This window comes from Corvus brachyrhynchos, unplaced genomic scaffold (genome assembly GCF_000691975.1).
Source record: "Corvus brachyrhynchos isolate BGI_N302 unplaced genomic scaffold, ASM69197v1 scaffold961, whole genome shotgun sequence".
NCBI classification, from domain to species: Eukaryota; Metazoa; Chordata; class Aves; order Passeriformes; family Corvidae; genus Corvus; species Corvus brachyrhynchos.
Window position 1 is genome coordinate 1 of NW_008236008.1, and position 24,247 is coordinate 24,247.

Here is a 24,247-nt window from a genome sequence, read left to right on the forward strand (position 1 = left end):
CAGAGCCATTTCTGAGCAAGGCACTCACGTATGTTATATGGTAATAGAGGATGGCACGTCTTTATTCTGCAAATTTTGATCAAAATTACTCCCGACAAGTTTTTCTTAGTCTCCTTGTTATGCATAACCTAGCAAAAACTGCAATAACTTTTCTAATATACTTTTGCTCATTTACATATTTACTGAATCCACCCATTAGGCCTCACTTTGTATTTCTTTTACATAACAAAAGTGTGTTTATGTAGGAATGGTCAAAACTGTACAGAAATGCATCTGTTACGTAAAGATGAGGAACTGTTTATTTTCTCCTGCTGTTTACACCACCAACACACAAGCTGAAGGGGCCCATGAGACCACAGAGTCTGACTATGCCAAACCAGCAACTAATCCCCAGACACAGGAATTTAATATACACAGCAAGAGATAAGTGATCAAAACTGTCCATATAATCAAGGAAACTTCATTTAAACTTGCAGTACCTGCATGTATTTAAAGCTGCAGAGCTGAAGATCTAAAGTACTCATGATTCTTTTGCTGACTCACAAATATAATAAAACGAAATCAGGGCAAATCAAATTGCTTGACTTGGCAAAGTCAGATCAGATACAGCATTTAAAATAACTTTAGAGTAGTGCTCTCTGAAGTTCCACTGGTCTTAAAATTCACTTCAATTGTTGTTTGTAAAATTTCCCCCAAGGAATGATAACTTACTCCCGAGGTTTAGTGCTCACAAGAACCCGCAGGGGCTTTCTGCTGTTTAAACAGGCTTTCAGGAAGCAATCCACTTCACTGAAGGGTCGCAGAAAAACCAGGTCACCGTTAATGGCAAAGATTTTCTTCCCAACTTCCAAGCCTGCCATCTAGAAAATAAAAACAGCTATGTACATGTTTGCTTCATTATGTTTTTTTTCTGCTGGCATGCAACCCCAATAGAAAACAACAGCTGTGTACATGTTTGCTTCATTATGTTTTTTTCTGCTGGCATGCAACCCCAATAGAAAAAATGATGTTCACACTTCCACGTTTTGCATTCTTTATGACTCCTTCACATACCACACACTTATACCACAAAATGCTTCTAAAACCAGTTAAATTCATGTGAAGGGTAAACACTCATTCTGAAGAGAGCTAAATACAAGACCTAGTCTTCATCAAGATTTTTTGACAGTATTACAATATCAGTTAATTTTTTAGTAATTAACACAACAGCTTTAATTGAGCCTTTTATTTTCTGACAGTACTTAATTTGTTCATCCACCATTTTCCAAAGGAACTAAAGCTTCCTTTCATAAAGAAAGACACAATTAATATTTTAGTAAGTGAATATTTGTTAAGTTCCAAAACGAAAGAGTTTTTAAACTTTGGTCTAACAATAAAGGCACCCTAACAGTTGAACTACAGGAGTACAAAGAGTGGCTCACAGTACAGGCAAAGCCTTAGTGCTTAGTGCCATAGGAGATCCTGGCAGAACCTGACCGCTGGAAATCACCCTATTTAGCTCTGTGGCTGTATTATATTATTCATTTGCTGTGTCTACTTATAATTTAAATTTGTATTCCACTGTGAGATTTAGAAAGCCTTGAAATCTAATTTTTTTCTCTCATGAAAGAGCCTGTACCTTATCTTTACATATATAGAGACACCCATGCTGCTCAGTAGAATATGAATTAACACAAAGAAAATCTAAAGCAATACTACCAAACAGGAAGGTTGTAATTTTTTCATTCAGATTCTCAAATTCCAGACTTTATCTAAAGCTTGATACATCCTTTACTATAAAATACGTCAACTGCAACTCACAGACTATCTCTATACCCATTTCATATTCTACCAATCATGTTTATTCCAATTATGATTAGTGTCATTACTGGCATATTATAAAATACATAAAAATAAAATGGTGACTTTTATATCATCACTCAATATGACAGGTTAGCTGAGCAGAAAATAAGTATTAGATAATGGTCAAAGCAATGTTTTAAAAAAAAAAATTAAAAAAAATCCAAACAAAACAACAAAACAAAGCAAACAAATAAGAAAAAAAAAACGAAAAAAAAAAACCCAAACCAAACCCAAAACACCAAAAACCAACCAAAAACCCAAAGGATAAAAGGGAAAAAGATTCATAGGCACAGCTTTCTTGGTAAGTGTTCACTGCCACGTTCTACTACTGTAGACTTTTCTGCATTATGTACAAAACATACACCAGCAATCAAGTAAATAAAGCAGGGAAGATAATTTAAAATATTCGATACCTCAGCATTTGATCCTTTCTCTACCACTTTAATAATTGGCACCTTATTTTTATCTTCTAAACCGAAACCATAGGTTCCTTCATTAGATTTAATCTGTAAAATAAAATTTTTTAAATATTGTTCAGAAAGGCATTTTAAAAAATGAAGTATCTCTTCATTAAATAACAATAAACTGTCCTAATATATTGTCACTATGACCAATTTTTTACTCATCAAAGCACACACTGATGGCGTTTCACTCACCAGTAATGATTTGGCTATGACATTTTCCACTACTTTCAGATCATGTTTCATGAGTCTGTGCTTCATATTTGATCCTTCCATTTCTTCATCCGCATAAAAACGGAACAGCAGTGGTTCATCTTTAAATTCACTTTTCTCTAACACTGTATGACAGAAACCAACACATCATAATGTTTATTTTCTTTTGAACTCTTGAATATCATGTCTTTCATGAACCATAAAATACTGAACTAGCATACACATACTGAATGCTAGCAAAATATTTGTGTGTGTATGGATCTAGTGAAATCTTTATTAACATACACAACAATTTTTATTTGGATGTATTATAGAGGGATAGGCATGACTAAGCTCATTTTTCAACTACATCATCTGGATTCCACCAAGTTGGGAAAGATATATTAGCCTAAAATGGTTTTAGTGAAAGGTTTTAGGTAGGTTAAATGGTTTTAGGAATGTTTCTTCCTAAAAGGTATTTCAAAACATGGTTTTGAAAAGTTCTGCTGGGCAGCTGCTGAAGATGCTCACCATCAAGTTCTGGCACTCTCCAGATGGTGAAGCATGCCGGGTTCACACTTAGAAACAGGTTTGGTGGGGATGAGGAAGCAAGCAGAACAGCCAATGGATGCAGTTTGTGTGTTCAAAAACCAAAGAAAAAATAATGAACAATACCAGAGAGAATGTTCTCACCCCTTGTCTAAACAAGCTGATAAAAAAAGAATTTCTTCCTCTTTTCATTTCAGTAAGTGACCTACTACTTCAAACATTTCACTGAAATTTTTCCTCTGATGGTATTAAATGGGACCTCATTCACCTTATTTGGTGCTGCACGTATCTCTGGTCTCCTCTCCCTTTTTTGTTCTTTGCTATCCTTATTATTTTCTCATTTTTCTCCAATCCACTTACTCCCATTGTCACCACTTCACTTTTTTGAAGTCACACTCCTCCATACTTTATTCATTCCCCCTAATATCTCACATTTCTTTCCTACGTAATTTTTTATTGCCTCATCAGTGCCAACATGCATTACTTTCTCAAGACATTTCTTGCAAAGTGACTAATAAAACTGCCCCCACTAAATCCTGTAAAGGATTAATTCCTCAGCACGTGCTATAAAATTTGATATAATTTTCAGAGTATACAACAGCTATTTTTTTCCTTGAAGATTGTAGCATCAGTCTCTTTAGTGATAAAATAGAAGAACTTTCCATCTGTTCTGTAATATCTTTATCAGCCCCTGCATTTCCTTCCAACTGTGCAGATAACATGAAACAGAAAGTAAGCACAGCTTGTACAGAATGTATTTACTTACCATGGTGCATAAACCCATTATCACAAAGAGCTACACCAAATATCATAGCTTCCTCCCTTGTCCGGCAATCCCCCTGTTAAAAAACAGTACTTTTTAATATATATTAAAATGTATTTTAATTAATTCCATTTATAAAATGGAAACTGTGCACAATGGCGTAATCTCACAGGGATAGCAACTGCTGTAGATTACATTTACCACCACCATCTTTACGTATACATTTCTAGCATACATATATATATATATAAAAATCAGTATATACATGTTTATCATAGAATCAGAGAGTAGTCTGGGTTATATGCTGTAACACTTTATAATTACAAATAAATAGGAAAATACTTCAGTATGACTACATTCTCCATAAAAATAGAACATAATAGAATCCATAACCATCGGAAAATAAAAGTTTTAAACTTTTATTTTATGGAACTAGTGCATGTTGACAGAGGGAACAGGATACCATGTTGTTTTTTCTTGTTCATTTAAAATGAAGCAAAATTGGTGGCAGCAAATTGGTACTGACTTTTGCTCATCTAGTTAGCAATTTAGAGTTTCTCACTGTATTTCATTTTAAGCCATGGACAGCGTTCTATGCTGAATCAGAAAGCTAAGTGTCATTAAAACAGTTCAATTCAATTTCAAATAAGGAAGATAAGCACAATAGGGATGAACAGCACAGCTGATGACAGCTGATTTCTGTTACTTTACTAATTTAAGAGGCTTATACTTACATACACTGTTCTAATAACCCCTACAGAAAGTGTTTGCACATTTTTCTTCTTGATATTATCAGTAGCTTTCAAATTAGAATTTAAATGCAAAACATACATAAATCCAAAGGTGTCTACTTGCCTGGGCAATCAACCAATCTATGAATTTGTTAGCCATAACCACAGATTTGTAGGTTCTCAAGTGATAGTCTTTATCCCTGTTCAAAATAACACAGAACAATTTTTAAAGATCAAACAAAAGCTTAGAAGAAAGAGAAAAATACTTGTAGTCTATGAACAAGTTACTCCAAGCATGAATTGAGCACTTAATAATGGTTGAGAAGTTTTCTTGGGAGGAAAAAAAAAGAGCAAATTAAGTCCTTCTTGTAGACAGAAAGGAGGAGTCTGGTCACATCTTATTTGGATGTTATTGTCACTGGAGTATAAAGGCAGGTGTGTTGTTACAGTTGGGACTCTTCAAACAAGGCAATGGTGTGTTGGTAAAGGAGTGTACTAATATATACAGTAAGCATATAAGCATATCCATCAGGACCTAGGAGGCTCCAGAAGTCCACTAAAAAAAGTTATATTGAACAGAGTTGGCAGCCATTTAGTGGTTCAGTTACGCTTTTTGTCTGGATAGCCTTTCAATCTTATCTGATTACTCTCAAAAGACCAGTCTTGAAAGGATGGGTTAGGTTCCTACATTCAAACACAGCATCTCCAGATCATGTACTTCTTCCAAATGACTCCCTCAGGATTTCCCAGTTGGACTCACCTAATTACTGGGGTAAAGAGACTGTGAAGGCGACAGTACAGTCGTACACCCTGTGAAAGAGGAAGAGGCAGTGAGTTAACCACACATTCACATCACAGACAAGAGGCAGGGACACAGTAAGGAAGACTGTACGTTCTCAATGGATTTCACTTACGTAGCAAAAAGGTCTGTTCAAATTTCTATGTATTTTCATGTGCCAAAACAATGTTTCCAGATAACAATATAGATGAATAAATTATGAGAAGGAAAATATTTCCAATGTAACCTAAGCTTACTGAGACATACGCAAAAAAAGATTAGCTTTAAGGTAGCATTAAAAAATTCTGAAAGTTTGAAATACTTTGAAAGAAAAGCACACAAAAAATAAAGCAATGTTTCCATGCATTAAGGTTGTCCCAAACAGCGGTTGCTATTCTACACACAACTGAGTAATTAAAGTAAAAACCACTGCATTTCATTATATGCATCAATATTTTGTTTACAAATTAGAATTATAACTAATCAATTTTAAAAATGCAAAAAAGATTTAGAGATTAGAAATGCTTTTTATTAAAAACAAACAAATTATACATCTGGATTAGTTTAAGAAACTACCATCAGAAAATTGTATTTAAAAAAAGAAAACACATTAGTATTACTTAGCAAACATCAAAACCCAATTATGTTTACAATATGCATGAAGAACAATGTATAATGATTAAAAGTTGTGTCAAATTAGATTCCATCCTACTTTGCTCTGCCTGGGAGTTCAGTATTGCAGATTCCTCTAGATGAACCTTACATTAACAAGTGGAGCAAAAAACTAAATTATACTGCAGTGTAATACCCAAACGCAGACATTTTCTACTGACTCAAAATCATGACAAATTTGAATATTAATGACTCTAAAGGCAACTTTGATCAATCTTTTCATTATTCTCAGTAGCATAGATGGGTAGGACTACCTATTACATTTAAACATCTATGTGACTATAGATTTACTGCCTTGTTAGGGCGCTAATGAAGGACACTCAGATTTCAGAGAAACTTAAAAACTGTTTCCTACATATATCTTCATATCTATGAAAAGGGACTGAAAAATACAATAGACTGAACCTCAGCTTCAGGATCACCCAGAAACACAGGCAATGCATCCTGCATATGAAACCATTTAATAGCAATTATAACTACATAATAGTAAACTTTCATTTTTGTATTTAAAATGTGTAACAACTAGCCAAAAGCTTACAAATGGAAAGCTGAATTTGATTCACGTAAATATAGAGTGGCAACTCTGAGGGGATCTTGTTTATCCCAGCATATCTTACATTACTTTTTAAGCAGAATCTCAGTTTCTGATGTGTTCTTCCTAATAATAGCAACTATTTTATTCTGTACCTTGGAGATCACATCCTGCATCTCATTTCTGGGGTAGTACGTTCCATCATCATATCGGAATCTGTACAGCATGTGCTCAGGTTTGAACTGGTGCTTATCTGTAACTAAATTTTTAAAAAAAGTATTGTTAGATGACTTTCTGAAGAAACCAACAAGAGAGAGGAAGCTCAGCATCATTTCTTCTAATAACAGCCCACTCCACAGCCATAGGTAGATTTCAAACAGGGAGGGCAGGAAGCCCAGTTAGATCATCTGCCCTAAGCTCCTTTATGCCACTGGTAACTTCTTACAACATTTCAGTAGTACAGAAGAAAACAAACAATTTCAAATCACAGGGCAAATAATAAGGAAGACAAACAGGCAGGGGACAGCATGAAAAATTAGGCATTCAAGTCTCTTTAGTCTTCAGTACTTTTGCAAAGTTTATCAAGCAAGTAGCCAAGTAAGACTCATTTTACAACTATTCCTATTATTCTTCCACATTATTTTCTGTCCTCATTCTTGATGAGGCCAATCTCAGATGATTCAGTAAATTACAAACACTTCATAACATGTTTGACCAGTCTTGCAGTGGAAACAAAAGAGAGAGAGGAACGTCTTCCTCTATATATACCCATCCAAAGGTCATAAGTGCAAGACATTGGCAGTCATTATGAAGATGTTGATAATCTATTTCCCCAAAGACCTGGGAAAAAGGATCTTTACAGGTGGACTTCCGGAGATTCACAGGATTCCAGCAACAAACCTCACGACTTCAAATGCTTTGTCAAAACAGTCATATCGTAGGATACAAACCTTCTCCTAGAAACTGTACTGCTGCAAATCTTTCTGAAAAAAAGCTGATCCATTTGATGGCTGAGGACAGCATTAGGCATTATCACCATCCTAAGATAACTACTTTATTAATTAGAGCTTTGCTTGCAGTTGTAAGCTTTCATTTTGAAAGTCAATTTACATGTCATCAACTGATAAAGGAGGGTACTGTAATGTCCTCATTTATCAGAATAACACACCTGACAGAGTTAGGTAATTCTGTGCATGCCTTCCTACACCAAGTGATTAAGCCATCATACATAATTCCCTTCCAAAAATTTAGTTAGGCACCATAAACTTGTATAGTAAGGTGCCTTCTGTCTGTGTCATTTTTCATGCCCCTTCAAGCTCCTCAGTATTTCCACCCATCATCTGATACACAGACATAAAAACTGAACTGCATATATTAAGCGGTTTCACCAGTGTCATGTGCAAGAGCAAAACAGGCTCTCTACCTGCATGTGATATATCTACTAATAGTAAAACCCAGGACACTACTCCAATTGCCTTGAACCGATGGTTCATGCTACGATGATTATCCAAAATAATTCCTAAGCTCTTTTACATATCATTGCTTCTAAATAAATGAGATACAGACGATGAAATTTTCACATATAATGCCTAATGTAAGTATCTAAGTGAATTTTAATGGATTGTGACCATTTTACTAAGAAAAAAAGATCTAGCACTATAATTAAAAAACATGCCTACTGTTAAAGAAAAATAACCTATTCCAATAGATTAACATATACGAAGACTTTTTTTATAACCAGCAAGTTCCGAAAATAAAAAAACCACCATCAAAACAATTTTGCCTAAAGTCAAATTATTCCTCACTCTTACAGGGATGCGCTGGGAGGGTACGAGGCTTACAAAGCACCTTTCCTTTCTTGCATGCCCATGACAAACAGAGCAAGCTATGCCCTCTGAAAAACACAAGTACCTCTCTGTCTCTGCAGTTCCAACTTACCACAGTGCACCAGAAACTAAGGGAGTGGTTCCACTGAGCTGGAACATGCTGGGTTTCAAACACTTAAGCTCACAAAAAGCTGCATTACCACTCAAATAAGAAAGCCCAAGTAGTTTTGTGTTTCATTTCCAACACTATACTCACATTTATGCTGGGATAGGTATTTATATGGCATACGCTAAGAAAAGGGAACTGATCGAGGCTTAAACTAGTCTTTTAATTTTTTTGCCAAGGAAATTTAAATCAGATCATTACATCAGTCCAAGAAACTGCACAGCCACATAAATACCTATTCATTTTAAAACTATCTGATATTCAGTTTATTTTTGTAACTATAAAGCTCCTTAATCCATTGAGACAAAGCTTCCATCTCTAATCAGCTGCCAAGTGAGTGGACAAAGTGTCTCACTCCATTGACTGGTATCGGTCATTTCAGAAATCAGAGAATTCCACCACGTAGATTTAAAAAAGCAGCATACAAACAGGTTTTTCCCCTTATATAGAAGTGGAGGGGGAAAAAAAAGGAAAAACTATAACTTTTCTACTCGCTAGAGTTCACACACCAGGAAGTAAAACAATGTCCATCACAACATGGTTCTGTCATTGCTAGAATGAACTCCAGCACAGTGACAATAATGGACAGCCTAGTGAATATGCAAACTCTCAACAAAGGCCTCTACAATATTTGCAATGTAAATAACAGCCCAACTTTCTTCCTCCCTTGCTCCGTCTGTGAAAACAGATGGTTCATTCAACTTTATTTTAGGAATGCTATTTTCAGTGAACCACAGCTGGATTCACTATTCAAAGTAGCATGTCTGGCTCACATTTCTATGCTCTAATATAATTACCCTTTTATCTCATGAAATTACACAATATTCATTTAACTCTGCATTGAGAAAATCTATGCATGTATTTAGGATATAAATTACAAGATCAGGAGAAGAATCTTTGGCAACAGAATCATTTCATTGAAAACAATTCAGTGTGTGTAGTAAACATAATAGCATCTGACATTTGAATGATGGTGGAGGAAAATCATGTAGACTGACATTAAAGAAATAAAGACTACATGACTACTGATGAATAACCTTAACATTTTTCCTCCAACTCCACGGATGTTTAAAACACACACAACTAAGTGGCACTATGTTTCTCCCACTTTCTTTCCAGTCAAGGACACTAAAATCATTGCAAATAAATTAAGTATTCAATTGCTGGCTGGAGTATAGACATATTAAAATGTATATTTTCAAAGATTCCATCTAAATTTACACCCTAGATCTATGATGGAACAGTAACTAACTTGACAGCTTTGTTTTGACTGACTGTATCTATCGTATATGGTTCCGTAAAATATGGCTTCAAAACCAGAAGTTTCTCCAGTTTGCTTATATGGTCCTGTTAGACTATACCTTGTAATAATGACAGAGATGAGCACGTGTTCTGGTAAGAGAAAAATGTTGCCAATGCAAATTACCTGCAGAAATCAAACTTCTGTATTGGCTAAAAAAATGAACCATTTCAGTGATACTTCTCTCCACAATGAGCTAAATGCAGAGATTTGGCTGCAAATTTCGGCAGAAAAATATCAATTTTAGTAACTATACATTGTAGTGAAAAGAAGGTCTTAAAATTCAAAAGATTAAACTGTTGGGTTACAGATTCATGAGCTCCACTTGTAACATCTAACAGGTGAGTAGGCACATTTATCAAAACAGCCAGCTGTGACTCACTCTCTTGTAAAGTTCTTAGTTGAACGCCTATTCCTAAAATGCCTGGCCTTAAATCCTGGAAAATCCTTACAAGCAGTGTGTTATTCTATGTTCCCCCAGAATTTCTTTTTGCTTACAAGAGAACAGCAATTTTTCTCTAGGTCCCCTTTTCCAGTGTTGTGATCCCAACAGCATAGAGGAACTGATTAAATCAGTGGAGCCTTTCCCACTAAATCTGCTATGGACATGGACAGTGGCTCCATGAGGCCCTGCAAGGATATAATGCAGATTCAACAAGCTGTCTTGTGTCAACAAGACCATCTTTTTGTCAAACAAAATTAAGTCCGTTCTAGTAACAACAATTATCTTGAAAATAAGTAAGTTTAAATTAACTAAATTTACCATGATGAATAATGCCATTCTCTAGCAAAGCCTGGCCAAGATGAACACCTTCTTCAGATTTGTGTATCTCTCCAATTTCCAGCAGCCAGGACACAAATTCACTGAAAAACAGATGCAGAAAACAAACTTTACATCTCATACCACCAGATCTACTGCATTTCTCTCTCCATTACTAGTATTTTTTACTAGTCTCGTAAATGATTTTTTTAGCCAAATGATCCTCAAAACATGACACCACCTCTAAAAAAACCCTCACTCTTTACAGCTTTTCTATTATTTTGACATAACCACATACGGTTTCCCACGAGATGTCTTTTCTGCTCATAAGTTTTCCATGCATTAAGTTAACCTGGCACACAGTGAAGATCTTCCATGTTTTCTGGGATGCTCTTAACTAGCAGAGCCACACTTGACCAGACAGACCAACATAAGGCAATCCCAGGCATTCCTACTGCGCTGCCCAGGGTAGATATGCCATGATGACAGAACAGTAGGCTTGTTACTTGCAAGGTGTGTCAAACATATTGACATCCTGAGTATATACACCTATTATATACTTCATGTGCAGGAAATGCCTGGCTTGCATCAAAATAAAGCTGATGCAGTTCAGAGACATCAGATCTAGAGCACATAAAATGTGCATGTTACAAATCAAAAGAGAAGTGTAATGAGGTAATGTAACCTTCAAATTCATGGGTTTTAACTGGTGACCCTGGGACCAGCAGAAGCATTCTTCAAATCGGTCCACTCCAAAAACAGCACAGAAAAGCAGCTATTTGATGGTAGGTTTAAATGGCTCCTCACCCATGAGCATGTTCTTCACCTGCATCCAACAACTTCACTGAGGAAACATGATTCAACCATAGCTTAATCATTCATCTTAATCCTATCCTGGTTTCAATTCTCTTCAACTATGTCACTTCTGACAGCACAAAAAAATCTCCCAAGTTTCTTTTCCCCTTTTGACCCCCCATGGTATCTTCTCAACAACTTATTTGTGCAAAACAGTCTCTATTTTATAAAAATGCTTTTCATACTTAACTTACGGCCCTAAGTTTTCATACTTATCTTATGGCCAAATGAAATAAGTGATAACCCTTCAGTCTCCCAAATGATTTTTTTTCGTGTACACATTTTTAGAGTATCTATTTCTCTTTCAGTCTTCTCAAGCCGTAGGCGTAATATGGCATTATAAAGATCCTCCTGATAATTTAAGCATGTAAACCTTATTTAGTAACTCTGTTCCTGACCTTCAAGCAAGAGGAGGACAGCAGCTGTCTTAAGAGACAAAGATTACTTAGGTGGAATAAATGAAATTTTACACTCCAAACTAGTCATTACAGAGACAAAATCCATTAAACAAGTTAGGAATTATTTCTTGAGAGAAACTAATTCACTTGATGCATTTCCGTATTTTCGTCATGCCCTTTGCAAGCCTTGTCTCTTCAGCAGAACTACTTTGCAAAACAAGTACACATTCATAAATTTCAGGCAGACCATTTTACATGGTCTCACATTTACTGGCTAAATTCTGTGAGGCAAATAGGTCTAACAGACATTACAAATGAAGCACGGTTTCTACAGAACCTCAAAGAAGATTTAAAATGTGAGTTTAGATGGTGAGAATTCATACTGTCAAATGTATATAATACCTTCCAAGAAAGCATTTGGGGAACGTGGTTAATTTCCTCTTCCTGTCTTTGATGAGATTCCCTTGTTTGCACATCATTTTGTATAACCTTTCTCCTTGCTCAGAGATCATCACCCAAGTGTCCTGTTCCATGCCCAATTTTAAACCTGCCAAAAATGCATTAACATTTTATGAAGTGATAGTGCCATTGTATTTCAGTATCCTCCCTGAAATGAAGAAGCAATACCAACATTTTACATATAAAAAAAAGTAAAGGAACTGTTTTTCATTATTTTCTAAACAATAAAGTTAAACCATGAACATCTGATCTTCATAAAGCATAACCAAAAGATATTTTCCTCACAGGGCAGTTAAATTGTTACTCTATTGACATCACCATTTATTTTGTAGTAATAACAGGCTTCAGTATACGAACATTTGCAAGGGAGTAGTCCTATCTTCACAAGTTTAAAATAAAAAGCTTTGGTTTTGCTCTTACCATGTGATAATAAAAGGATCTTCACTTAAAGGAATATTTTTCAAATGTCCAATTAATAGTAGTAACAAGTTATCTGCTATACATATGCTAGTTTCACATAGATAATTCACCCCTTTTCCACAAAAGCATTCAGGCTCGGCAGGGGAGGTGGAACTAGAAGATCTTTATGGTCCCCTTTGACCCAAGTCATTCTATGATACTCCATCTGAGTAAGAGTCTGGTACTTCTTTAGTAATGAAAATACAGCCTGAAGAAAAGTGTCTGTCATGAGAAAAAGCTAACAGTGGTACTGGGCACAGAATAAGGAGTGTCTCTCATTATCCATGAACCAGATAGTGGTAATGTAACAAACAAAATCTGAAGTACCTCAGGGAAAAGAAAATTTAATTAATATACTACTTCTGGAGCTTATGGGACATTGACATTTTTATTTGTATTGACTTTTTGAATCAGGTCATCACAGCATCATCAGTCTAAAGATGATCATCTTTTAAATAAATTTCTAACTTGCTGAATGCCTCAGGTGTTTACAGGAAAGCTGCCAAATTGACAAAAAATTTCTGCAAGAAGTTTCCAATACATCTTGATTTCCCCTAGCAAGCAAATACAATCTATGAAGTGGCCCTAGTTCATAATTTGATTACAAAAACTGAAAACTCTGCTAAATTACTGAATTCAGGGCACTCTCTCCTTTTTCTTCAGCTTCTGCTACATGGATTCCAAATATAAGTACAGATTTAGTTTCTCTCAGTCCATTGACTCTCTGAGTCTTCCAACTCATTTGGTTTTTGATGATTCTGTGTTGCAATCTGAACCTATGTGTGCCTCATCTCCTCTTCCTTTCATGGTTGTCTCCTTGGTGGCAAATCCACTGAGAACATCAGGAGGTGAAAGTTTTCACAAATCATAGGATGCTAAAATCCTAATACATGCCTTGGCTTTGGGATGGCTACCTCAGACCTCCAGCTTGCCAAAGTTTAGCTCAAACTCATTTCTACTACCAGCTGCTCAATTGATTAGTGTGAAATACAGAGAATTCATCAACACAAAATACTCCTACTTACTCTTTGTATTTCTTATGTAAAGCATCAAGAGCCTAAGGGGGACATGAAACTTAACAGAGAACTGAGATTTACTGAAAACTTTTTACTCAGTTCTACACAAGATCCTATACAGAACCAGACAAACCTGGGGTTTTATGCATTTGACACCATGTCTACCACATCGCTTTTTCATTTTTAGAATATTTTTCGTATTTTCAAATATGAGTGTTTAGACCTCTAAAGCATCTTTTTAGCTTTTCTGCTATTAATTCAAGATGACACTACTGATTAGCCAGTGCTGAGACACCCTACTTGTAACTCCGGTCCTACAACAGATATTCTAGAAGCATCCAGTAATCAACTTTAAAAGACCAAAGAAAATATTGTTAGTGTACATTTACAACAGAGGCACAAACCAACAGTTACTGCAACAGGCGACAGAAATTCTACACAAATCAGGAAAAGAATCACAGATCTAAATACAAGGTCATATTTTCTTTCAATATCAAGGCTCCAAACAACAATACTAATTAGGATATTTGAGCTTGCAAATGAAATTAGCTCCAGAAAATGATGATGTGTCATCTTTCCCTGCTTCTACTTTGTGCTGGGTTCACCTTGAACACATGAAGTTATTCGTGGTCATATTTGAGATTAGGATTATATTTCATCCAAGTATTCTTCTTCCTTAATTCAGTTACTCAGAAACATAGTGGTTTTCCAATAGTGATTGGAAATTGTGATTACTTTCTTGGGTAGGAGAAAATACATCCAAGATGGAATTATGAGTGTGTTCTGTACCATTTCATTTGGATCATCTGCATTAAGATCCAACACAGAAAGCCTGCTTGTTTCAGTGATTCAAATGGCCAGTCACAAAGGGAATCAGTCCATAAAATCCCACAAGACATTTAGGATAGACTCTCAGATACCACAAACCATGATAATACACAAGCCTCAATGAATTTACGGCAATTTATACTGGTTGAGGATAAGTTGTAAAATCACAGATAAATCATCTCCCTATTTCCCAAACAGCATTCACTACCAGCATGTATGATTCAAGACATTATGCCCTTCCCAGTACAAGTTTGATTTATTTTTCCTACACTGGTATTCATAAATCCTCAGCTGAACGTGACACCACAAGTTTGCCTACCAGCTGGTTTTGCTTTATATCTCAACATAAAAATACAGTATGGCTTTCTGGCAAAGCAACACAAAGAAGTTTATTAACCTACCTTTTCTTCTCTCTCGTTCTTTCAAAATAGCTTCCAGCCATTCTTGCTTCTCTTCAGGGGTTTTTGCCATGCATACAAACCATTTATTCTTTGCTGTGTTGTGGATCTTCCAGCCATTAATAACAGTGTGGCCACTGCTGTGGTAGTCAGCTGGGAATAGATAAAATTGATTAAAGAGCACCAACTCTTAAAAAAAGCAATAGCGATATGTGTCACAATAACTAAAAACTCTTATCACTACACATAAAAGCCCATACAATACAGAGGAATAAAAATTAATTTAGAGTTATCTGTGCCGCTTGTGAACTGTGTTAAAACTTAATAAACTGTAATTTTAATTTTAGTAAATAATGCCTTTTTTAAAACATAACAGAGAACTGCCTAGCATATGGAAGAAGGTATAAATTCAACATTAAAACAGGCCAAGTCCTATTAAAAGAAAAGAAAACAGTACTTGAAGTACTTTTGGGTTAAACTGTAATGAATAATTCCTTAAACAAGCAGCATTGTGCTTTTGCCCCTTAAATTGCACAAAGTTGCTGTGCTGTTTGACTGATTTACTATTAAGTGTAAAAAAGGACTAAATACACAGAGGGAAAAAATACAATTTCAATTTCACAGGTAATCAAAGCACAGATATTTGGTGTATCTTTACTGGCTACCTGAATAAGCAAATATCTACCCTTACTAGTTTAAACAAACTGAAATATAATAAAGATGTTTCTGATCTAAAACCAAATGCATACTTTCTGAAATATGTTCCTAACAGTCTTGTGTTCAGTGTGCACATTACAAGAGAGGTAAGGGCTGCTGATGTTCTTAGATAACTCGAACTCCCAACACTTAACATGTAAAAATACCTATGCTATAGAAATCAAATTATTTACTACTTATTACTCTATATTTACTTCTATAGCACTGGATTTTACCATGCTAGTCCATAAATCTCATTCAGAAATTTCAAAACTAATACTCCTATCCTTCACTAGGATTACATGCATTTCCTAGGGGAAAATTTGTGAGGTGTAAATGTCTTATGATAAGAAATAATCTTTTTTTCATAAAATACAGACTAAAAAACTACAGCTAGCAACTACAATACAAAACATTAAGAAAATCAAAGGTCAGTATTTTCTCACCACAAACTTTCATTAAGAGGAAAAAAAGTCCTAAGGCCAACCCTGAACTAGTGCAATAACTACACAGCTTTTTCTTTAGTAAATACTTTTTCAGCCCTATTTTTTATTATGAGATTTTCGGAAAACGAAACCATTGCTGAAATGCGTGCTAAGATTTATCATAAATCTCAGCAGACATGCTAGTATCCTTTCAATAATGTTGCATTTTAATTAGATGGAAAGCAGCCAAGCTTTGTGTACTGGACTGGGAGATGTCAGGAACTACTCGAAAATCATGAGACTGATGGCTAATTTCTAAACCAACAAAACTTTCTAGTACTCAAAGCACGTAAAAAAGTGCAAGCAAGTCTATGACAGGGGAGAAAATCAAGGTTTTTTTCCAACACCATGTTTATGCCACTTACCTATTTATCATACTTTTATTTGCATAGCCTATACATAATATCCTTTGTCTCTTTAAAAACATTATTTCTTGAAAATTACCCATCATACTATTTATTCACTCCTAGAAAATCAGACTCAAAAGTCAAGGACAGGAAATAAGAATTGGACAGGAGCTCTCAACTGACAGACAGCACATCCTCGGAGACCAGAGGCAGAAGCACTACTGAAGGAAGTAAAGTTAAGGTTCGTTTTTTTATTTATTAAGTTAGAGGTGAATACATATAAAACTACAGGGTCATAATTTTCCTGTGGTCTTTGTTACTGTATTTCTGAACCATAGCAGTTAAAATTGTGGCCAAAAAAAAAAAAATCAAAAATGAGGGCTCAGACTCACAAATGGATTTAGATCCCCCCACTCTGAACAAAAATTTGGTGTTTAATTAGTAGCTTAATTCAGGAAAAAAATGGTGTGTCCAGACACCTGAATTTCTCAATGTAGAGATGACTTTTTAAATATGCAGCTTCCTTCGCATTTGAGGATTTGTAACTGCAGGGCCAGGAGCACCCTGGCTGTTTGACCACACTCACCTCATTCCACCACAAACTCACTGAATTCTGTGAAAAGCTCAATCACCAAGCTAGGTACTGTCATTGCTTAATGTATACAGAGGACACCGAGCTCAGGAGGAGGAAAATGCGTAGCTGTTGTCCAGTTTTACTATAGTAACACACTGCTGTGATGCCCACTTTGACTTCAGCCTCTGTCTTTTCTGCTTTTTCTTTTGCTCTTCATGCTTCCCATGAAGGGAAGCAATCCCTACAATCCTCCAAGGCTCCCATGAGCAATTTGTTCTCCCCAATCCACCCATGTCCATAGTGAAGAGCATTTCAGCATTAAACTGTCAACCCATATAAACTCCTTCCTTCTTTGGACTGGCTATTGCGCAAAATCTGGTCAAGAGCTGCTGGCCAGCCAGGAGGTTCACGTGACCTGACTGCCCAGCTGCCCTGCACATATGCACACTCTTCACATCAATGCAATCACAGTCAGGCTAAATAAATAATCTGCAAACCTGACATAATGGTTACAGAAGGAAGAAGAGCACAACACTGCAGTTTGCTCCATGCAAAGTCTGAACAAGCATGATCAACAAATCATTAAACCTACAACTTTCCTAGGAAAGGTGATGAAAGATGACACCATCTTTTATTGTGACTTGGTAATACATTAAAGCTTGTAATTTGAGCTGCAATATATTGTTCAAAATACAAGACTCGTATCTTTGAGTGATGCATAAGAAGCTATTTGTTGCATCCATATACAACAGAATTTTCTTCTTCCCTTGAAAAAAATAAACAGAAGTCTCTGTATTGAAGTACTTTTAAGTTTCTCAGACTTAGAGATTCTTAGAAGCAGCAAGGAAATAATTGCTGCACAATATCAACTACCATCCTCCAAGTATACTTTTTGATACAGTTTCTAGTTACTTTTATCATGTTGTGGTTTTTTCTGTATCACGCCTCATTTCAAGACTAGAGGGGACAGAACTACTATACTAGAGGCAAACATAAATCTGATATTTCCTAAGTCTCGAGTCCTTTTCTTCATAAACTAAATACCATTCATTTAATGGCCTTTAGAAATGTATTTTTCTCTCAAAACTGGATTTTAAAAACTGCTACAGAAAAAAGAATACCATTACCACAAAACCACCTTTCTCATATTTGCAAGTGGTTATGCAGCCACATTATTTTAAGATCAGAAATAGTCTGCCCTGATAAGTAATACACATTCCACTTTAATCAGTGCAATCAAGAAAAAACAGAGTGTTTCATGGTGCTGAAACAAAAAAAAGAAAGCTTACACCAACTGTACTGCTCAGACAAGGCCTAATTTCATCAAAGAAAAATTGCTTTTCAGAAAAAGCTTTGTTAATTTCTGTAGGCATGTCATTAGCATGATAATAAACCACACTGGGAATCTGTTTTACTATTTCTATGCTTCTACTCACAAACAATGAAGACTACATTCCTAAATCTATCAATGTTGAGAGCAAACACTCTCATTTGGTCCTGTTCCCTGGAGCTCCATGTTTCCTTACATAAAGTGAGCAGGGGATACCAAAGTCTACAGTAAGGAACTGTGGAAAGTATCATCTAGACTCAACACTCTTTAATGTTTATAAAGAGATCCATCTGGAGTGCATGACAAAGAGTCCTGCACAGATATGAAAATATAAGCACTCTGAACCCAGAGCTTCCACTCTAAATTAGGAATTACAGAAATTGATGGGTAATAGATGATTACAGAGAATAAAATAATACATTACCAAAATAAGCACATGCAAACCTAATGTGGGTGACACTAGGACAACCATATTACTCCTCCTGGGAATGCTATGAGACAAAAAGAAAGCAGCAGAATACTCCTGGGTTACAGTTCAAACACAGATGACTACAGGGGATGAGAAACAAGACACCTGGGTGTAACAAATGAGAACAGTAAAGAAAGCAGAATAGAGTAAGGTTAAAGAAGGACATCATGATCTGAGTGAAAGAAAAAGCATCTGTGTGAGGAGAGGGAATACAGAAGTCTCACAAGGAAGGAAAACAGCGGGTAGAATTAAATAAAAAAAAAGAAGAGGGTGACAAGAAAAGGGCAGAAAGGTGTCACAGGCCACAGAACTAACACAGGCATTTCCATATTGCAAAGAGAACCACAGAAAAGAGGAATGAAATAGCAGTAATTACAAGGAAAAATACATTTTAAGATATTGCATAAACTGAAATGGAAAAAGCAGAAAATGTGGTGATAAGGAAAAAAAGCAGGAAAGAAGAATCATAGAATGGTTTGGGTTGGAAGGGCCCTTAGAAATCACCTACGATGATCAGGGACATCTTCAGCTAGATCAGGTTGCTCAGAGCTCCATCCAACCTGACCTCAAATGCTTCCAAGGATTGAACATCCACCAACTGTAACAAGTTAGAAATCAAAGTAACCAAACTATTAATGATGTTCCAGAACTGTGGAAAGGAGTATGGATTTTTGAAACTATGTGTATATAAAAGTGACAAGATTTGATATGGCTCAGGAGAGCAAGGGGGAAGGAAGTCCCCCCAGGACTGGGCGCAAGGCTATAGGAAATGGGCACAGTAGCAGAACTTCCTTTGGCTAAAGGAAATCAGACAGCTGGTGTCTGGACATAGAGGAAGACCATTTGTGCTTAGCCACATTATAATTGAAGATTCATTGAGGACGAAAACAAACAGGCAGAAAGGAAAATGAACATTGTAAAAAAAGACCAAGGACTGAATAGCTAGAAAAAGTAAATGAAGAAAGGTAGGAGAGATAGAGGATCAAAGAAACATTTTCTGAAGCCAACACTAAATGCATGGCAATATGTGGGGAAGAATCAGTTAAAGATAATAGCTACAGAATTCTTGGAATATACATCAAGTAAACGATGGTGGGCATAATCCTCTGGACACAGTAATGTTAACACTTACAAGCAAAGAGATGCTGTCTTAGAAAATGACATGATGCAAACAGGTAAACTGCCTTTTATTTCTAAAGCATATTTAGGAAGATGAAAGAAAATAAATGAACGGGATTCAAACAGTACATGACAGGAAAGACTGAAATAATCAACTCTCTTTTTTGCATAAACAAAACACTGGGATTTTATGCAAATAAACCTAAAAGTTGGGCAGGGATACAGGCTGGAAAAGGGGAATAGCAGGGTAAAGAATATTGAATGAAATATATTCAACTCAAACAGGCTTGAAGAAATTCACTACAGTGTACCCATAGATAGCTTGAAGTCACTAACTAAATCAGTGGGCCTGGTGAAGGACATCACCCAAAACAGATGTCAAGGAGCTCTTACAAAAAATGTCTGGTAAGCAAAGACAATTAATCAAGTGTGACACCATAGTGCTCCGCCTTATGTTCAGCATTTTTCACCATATTTATCAATAGCTTAAATGGTTCAGTGGTAACATTGTTCATGGAACCAAGTCAAGAAGCATTGCAAGAGCCTTGGGAAACAAGATGTGAATTCTGAATGCTTAACAAATTGTAGAAATGGTAAGATAAAATTCAGTACAGAAAAGAAAGTAATTATCAGTCCTACTCTCAGACATTAACACAATATAAAATATAATGAGAGAGGCACCAGTACTGCACAAAACTCTCTGCTCTAGTATTCTGGAACACAAATGAAAAGACTGAAAAATAATGCTCTGAGAAAAGCCAAACAATCCTGGTATTAGTAGCAGGCATCCCACATTGCAGCACTACAGTAATTATTCTGTCCTACCTGGCACCAGTAAGATTTCAGCTCTAGACACTTCAGTTATGAATTCCAAGCATTTATTAATATAATTTCTTTATAAAACTGAATGTGAATGACAAAAGATGGAAGCAAACTGATGAAAAAAAAAATCCAAAGGACAAAAATAAAATTATAAAATAAGAAATAATAAAATAAAAACACAACACATGAAAAAAGGTTGAAAGACTTTAAAATATGACACGGAGGAAAGAGACAACAGTCTTCCAACAAACTAATTTGTTTCAATAAGAACAATAGTCAACGTGTTCTCCAAGTCAGTTCTACTGTACCCTGTAAAACGAGAAGCAAGAAAACTATTTTGAACACAAGGAACTCAAGAATAGAAAAAAAACAACCTTCATTTTAAAGAAATATTCAATTCCTATGAAGCTTACTTAGAAGTAAAATCATTGTTATTAATGTTCAATTTTAGAACAAAATTACATTAAGAAATGCTTGGAATCCATAGTAGAGGACAAACCTTACACTATTTTAAAATATCAGGAGAAGTAATATATAAATCCCAGAAATTCCCTCCAGACTTACATATTTGCAATGGCATTGCAAGTTTCACATGCCACTATTTTTTTAGCTTTACATTAAAAAAGCCCAAAATATTTTAATTGCAAGAAAGAGTAATTATTGTGAAGCTCAATCTCAAGTTTCTAAAACAAAAACTGACGTGTATAGGAATACCTTGGGTTTTTACTTTACTAATGTTTGTCAGGAAAATTTCAAGTAATCTTATGGGATTATATCCCCTAAGGATATTTTTTAAAAAACCTTCCTTGTGCAACAATTTCAGCATTTATAGTGTTTCATCCCAACAGAGGTGGGCTTTCCACTTGCTGTTATAAATATACCATGTACCTAGGGATAAGTTCTTTAAGAGTGCTGGAATGCTGTAAAGTGAAGTTAAATATGCAATTTCAGTTGAGCAGTAAATGTCACCTTCTTTTATTACTCTGTTCACGTAAGCATAAAGTAGTCGTCTGTGGCTGCCCAGCTAATAATGGATGAAAGCAATGATGTGTCACAGAAGCAGAATTTTGATACAAATAGATAGTGCTTTTAAAGCAGCATCTTATGGTTTCTTTCTAAATATAAGGAGCACCCTCCATTCTCAAAGAAATTACGAAGCTGCTTTTGATTCAGCACCTCAAAAGATGGCTCTGTAAATGAGCCACACAAATATACTCACCGGTTCCATCATCTACATTCTCTACTTCCATCACTTCTGTATTTATCCTGCCCCGGAAAAGGTAACGGTGGCCATCTGTAGATGCTTTGCTGTTCTTCAATCTCCTGAAAGAAGAAAGAGCAGATGAGCACGTCATCCACTCCCTTCTTCTATGTTTCTGCACTGCTACCTGTGCATGTGGCATTTAGAGACCACTGTAAGGATCCCAACACATTTATACCTGCTAACAGAACTGTGGAAACTGCTGCTGAACGGGATGCTGCTGATGGCAATGCAAAGATGCTACAGCTAGTAAGAGTAAGCTGCAAATTCCTGCCTGATTGAGAGTTCATCAGGAAAGTCTCACTCTGTAAAAGCTCTGTTCCAACACTCCGGTACCTGTGTGCCATTGTCTGCCATCAGAGACAAAATACTGCATTGGGAGAGCCTTTCCTCCTAACTGACATGGTCTCCCTATGTTAGTCTAGACACTCAGCACAGAGGTAGTGTGACTGGAAAAAATTAAACGAGAACATCTTTGGATACAAATCTTGACCTACATACCTTAGCATCATAAATGGGATTTATGTATGGAAGAATGAAGACATTTTTCCTTCCTAACATACAGGTTAACTGGGAATTGTAATTAAGGATTGCTGAAGTTCTGTGGCATATTCCAAAGTACTTTGCATTGCTGTAACTGTTCCCAGTGAAGTCAACGCCTTTTGAGAACCCCAGTTCTAGACAGCTTTTCACACCTCAGCTAAGACAGTGATTATTCTCCATCCATTTTTGCCTAGGATAATTAATACTGTATATCAAACAAAGGTCAGTTTCTAAGAATTAAGGATCTCCTGAATTTTGGCCTTCATTCACTCCAAAAAGGTACTAATTTTCAGAAAATTACCTACCTCTCAATCGTTACTTCATTACTGTCTGATGAGTAACTCTACTATACCATAAATTTATTATTCAAAATTTGAGTAATATATTGGAAAAACAAAGACAGCAAAAAAGCAAAACCACCATAAAGCAAAAAGTTTGTGTACATGTTTTTTCTTTCCAAAGTGAGTAAATCCAATAGCTCCACTGAGTTTTATAACTGTAAACCCAAATATGGCATTCCATGTTTACACAACTCTGCCACAAAGGCATCATTATAAATTACACAAAGTACCTCACACCATAAAGGTACGGCAATTTTTGTAAAATTACCAAAATACAAACCTTCTCTCTTTACATACTTGCCAATCAATACTTGAAGTATCTTGCTGGTAATAATCAATTATTTCCCATCTTAAACTTTGCAATTATATTCTAAATTGAGTTACTCCTATGTCTGCAGAGATGTCACCATGGTACCAGCCAAGAACATCATTGCTCAAAACTAAGGAAACCACAGATGACTTTTCATGCATTTTGACGTTTTCATCCAATAGTGCATTTTAGCAAGAATATGGCTACAAAAATATACAACTTAGTGGAGGACAACTGAAAAGATACTATGGAACCAGCAGCTCATTTGTAACTGCTGGACAATAAACTATAACAAATATTAGAAATTTTCAAAAGAAGATGTATCATGTATCCAGGAATCTATCAAATATCTACACAGTAATTTGTATTTAGTGGCTACTCCAAAACAACTTCTGGATTAAAGAGACAAACTTGAGCGTCAAGAGGGATATCTGTACATAGGAGAACCCTTACTTCTCAGAACATTATCTACAGAATCTTGTTGCTGAACTAAGGAATTGCTCTTTGGAATGCAGCAAGAAGCAGCTTTCTGACTGTTTTCTCTGATTACAAATAGAAGGCATGAAGCTCTTGAATCTGTAGAGACTTATTTTACTGTGCAAGCTAAAATACCAATTTGTTTGAACTAAAAATTCAGACTGTTTACACTTCCTAGAAGAGAGTGAGGCCATCACATATAACCTGCTATGGAAAGCTGACTGTTTCTCCCCACACTTCACCACTAGGATTCTGTATCCATATAATTTTTCCCAATTGCTTGAATTAAATACACTGCTCTTTGGTTGGTAAGTTTCCTCTAAAAATGCTAACTTTTATACTGTGGTTCTTACGGAACAGCATACTCATGATTAGCTCTACTGTGAGAAAAAAACATTATTTTTGAAAGTAATCATTTACCTGTGCTTTTTTTTGCAGTAGACCAGAAGATTATCAAAAAGAAAAAATATTCTCTCTTGGATATTTAC

At 35.8% G+C, this 24,247-nt stretch overlaps 1 protein-coding gene across 2 annotated transcripts in view; it reads right to left on the bottom strand.

Annotated features, from left to right (window-relative positions):
* Positions 1–651: 651 nt before the first annotated feature.
* LOC103614155 (phosphatidylinositol 3,4,5-trisphosphate-dependent Rac exchanger 2 protein) overlaps positions 652–24,247 on the bottom strand; it is an 83,322-nt gene continuing 59,726 nt past the window's right edge. The window contains exons 9-20 of one of the 2 annotated variants that reach the window (XM_017730966.1): positions 24,180–24,245; positions 22,047–22,150; positions 14,989–15,138; positions 12,228–12,372; positions 10,576–10,676; positions 6,676–6,779; positions 5,299–5,348; positions 4,663–4,738; positions 3,811–3,883; positions 2,499–2,641; positions 2,256–2,348; positions 652–860 (exon numbers count right to left, since the gene is read on the bottom strand). In XM_017730966.1, the coding sequence (XP_017586455.1) occupies positions 708–860; positions 2,256–2,348; positions 2,499–2,641; positions 3,811–3,883; positions 4,663–4,738; positions 5,299–5,348; positions 6,676–6,779; positions 10,576–10,676; positions 12,228–12,372; positions 14,989–15,138; positions 22,047–22,150; positions 24,180–24,245 (1,258 nt within the window). In that variant the 3' untranslated portion in view covers positions 652–707. The remainder of the gene's footprint in view (positions 861–2,255; positions 2,349–2,498; positions 2,642–3,810; positions 3,884–4,662; positions 4,739–5,298; positions 5,349–6,675; positions 6,780–10,575; positions 10,677–12,227; positions 12,373–14,988; positions 15,139–22,046; positions 22,151–24,179; positions 24,246–24,247) is intronic. The other variant, XM_017730962.1, reaches the window with a different exon arrangement.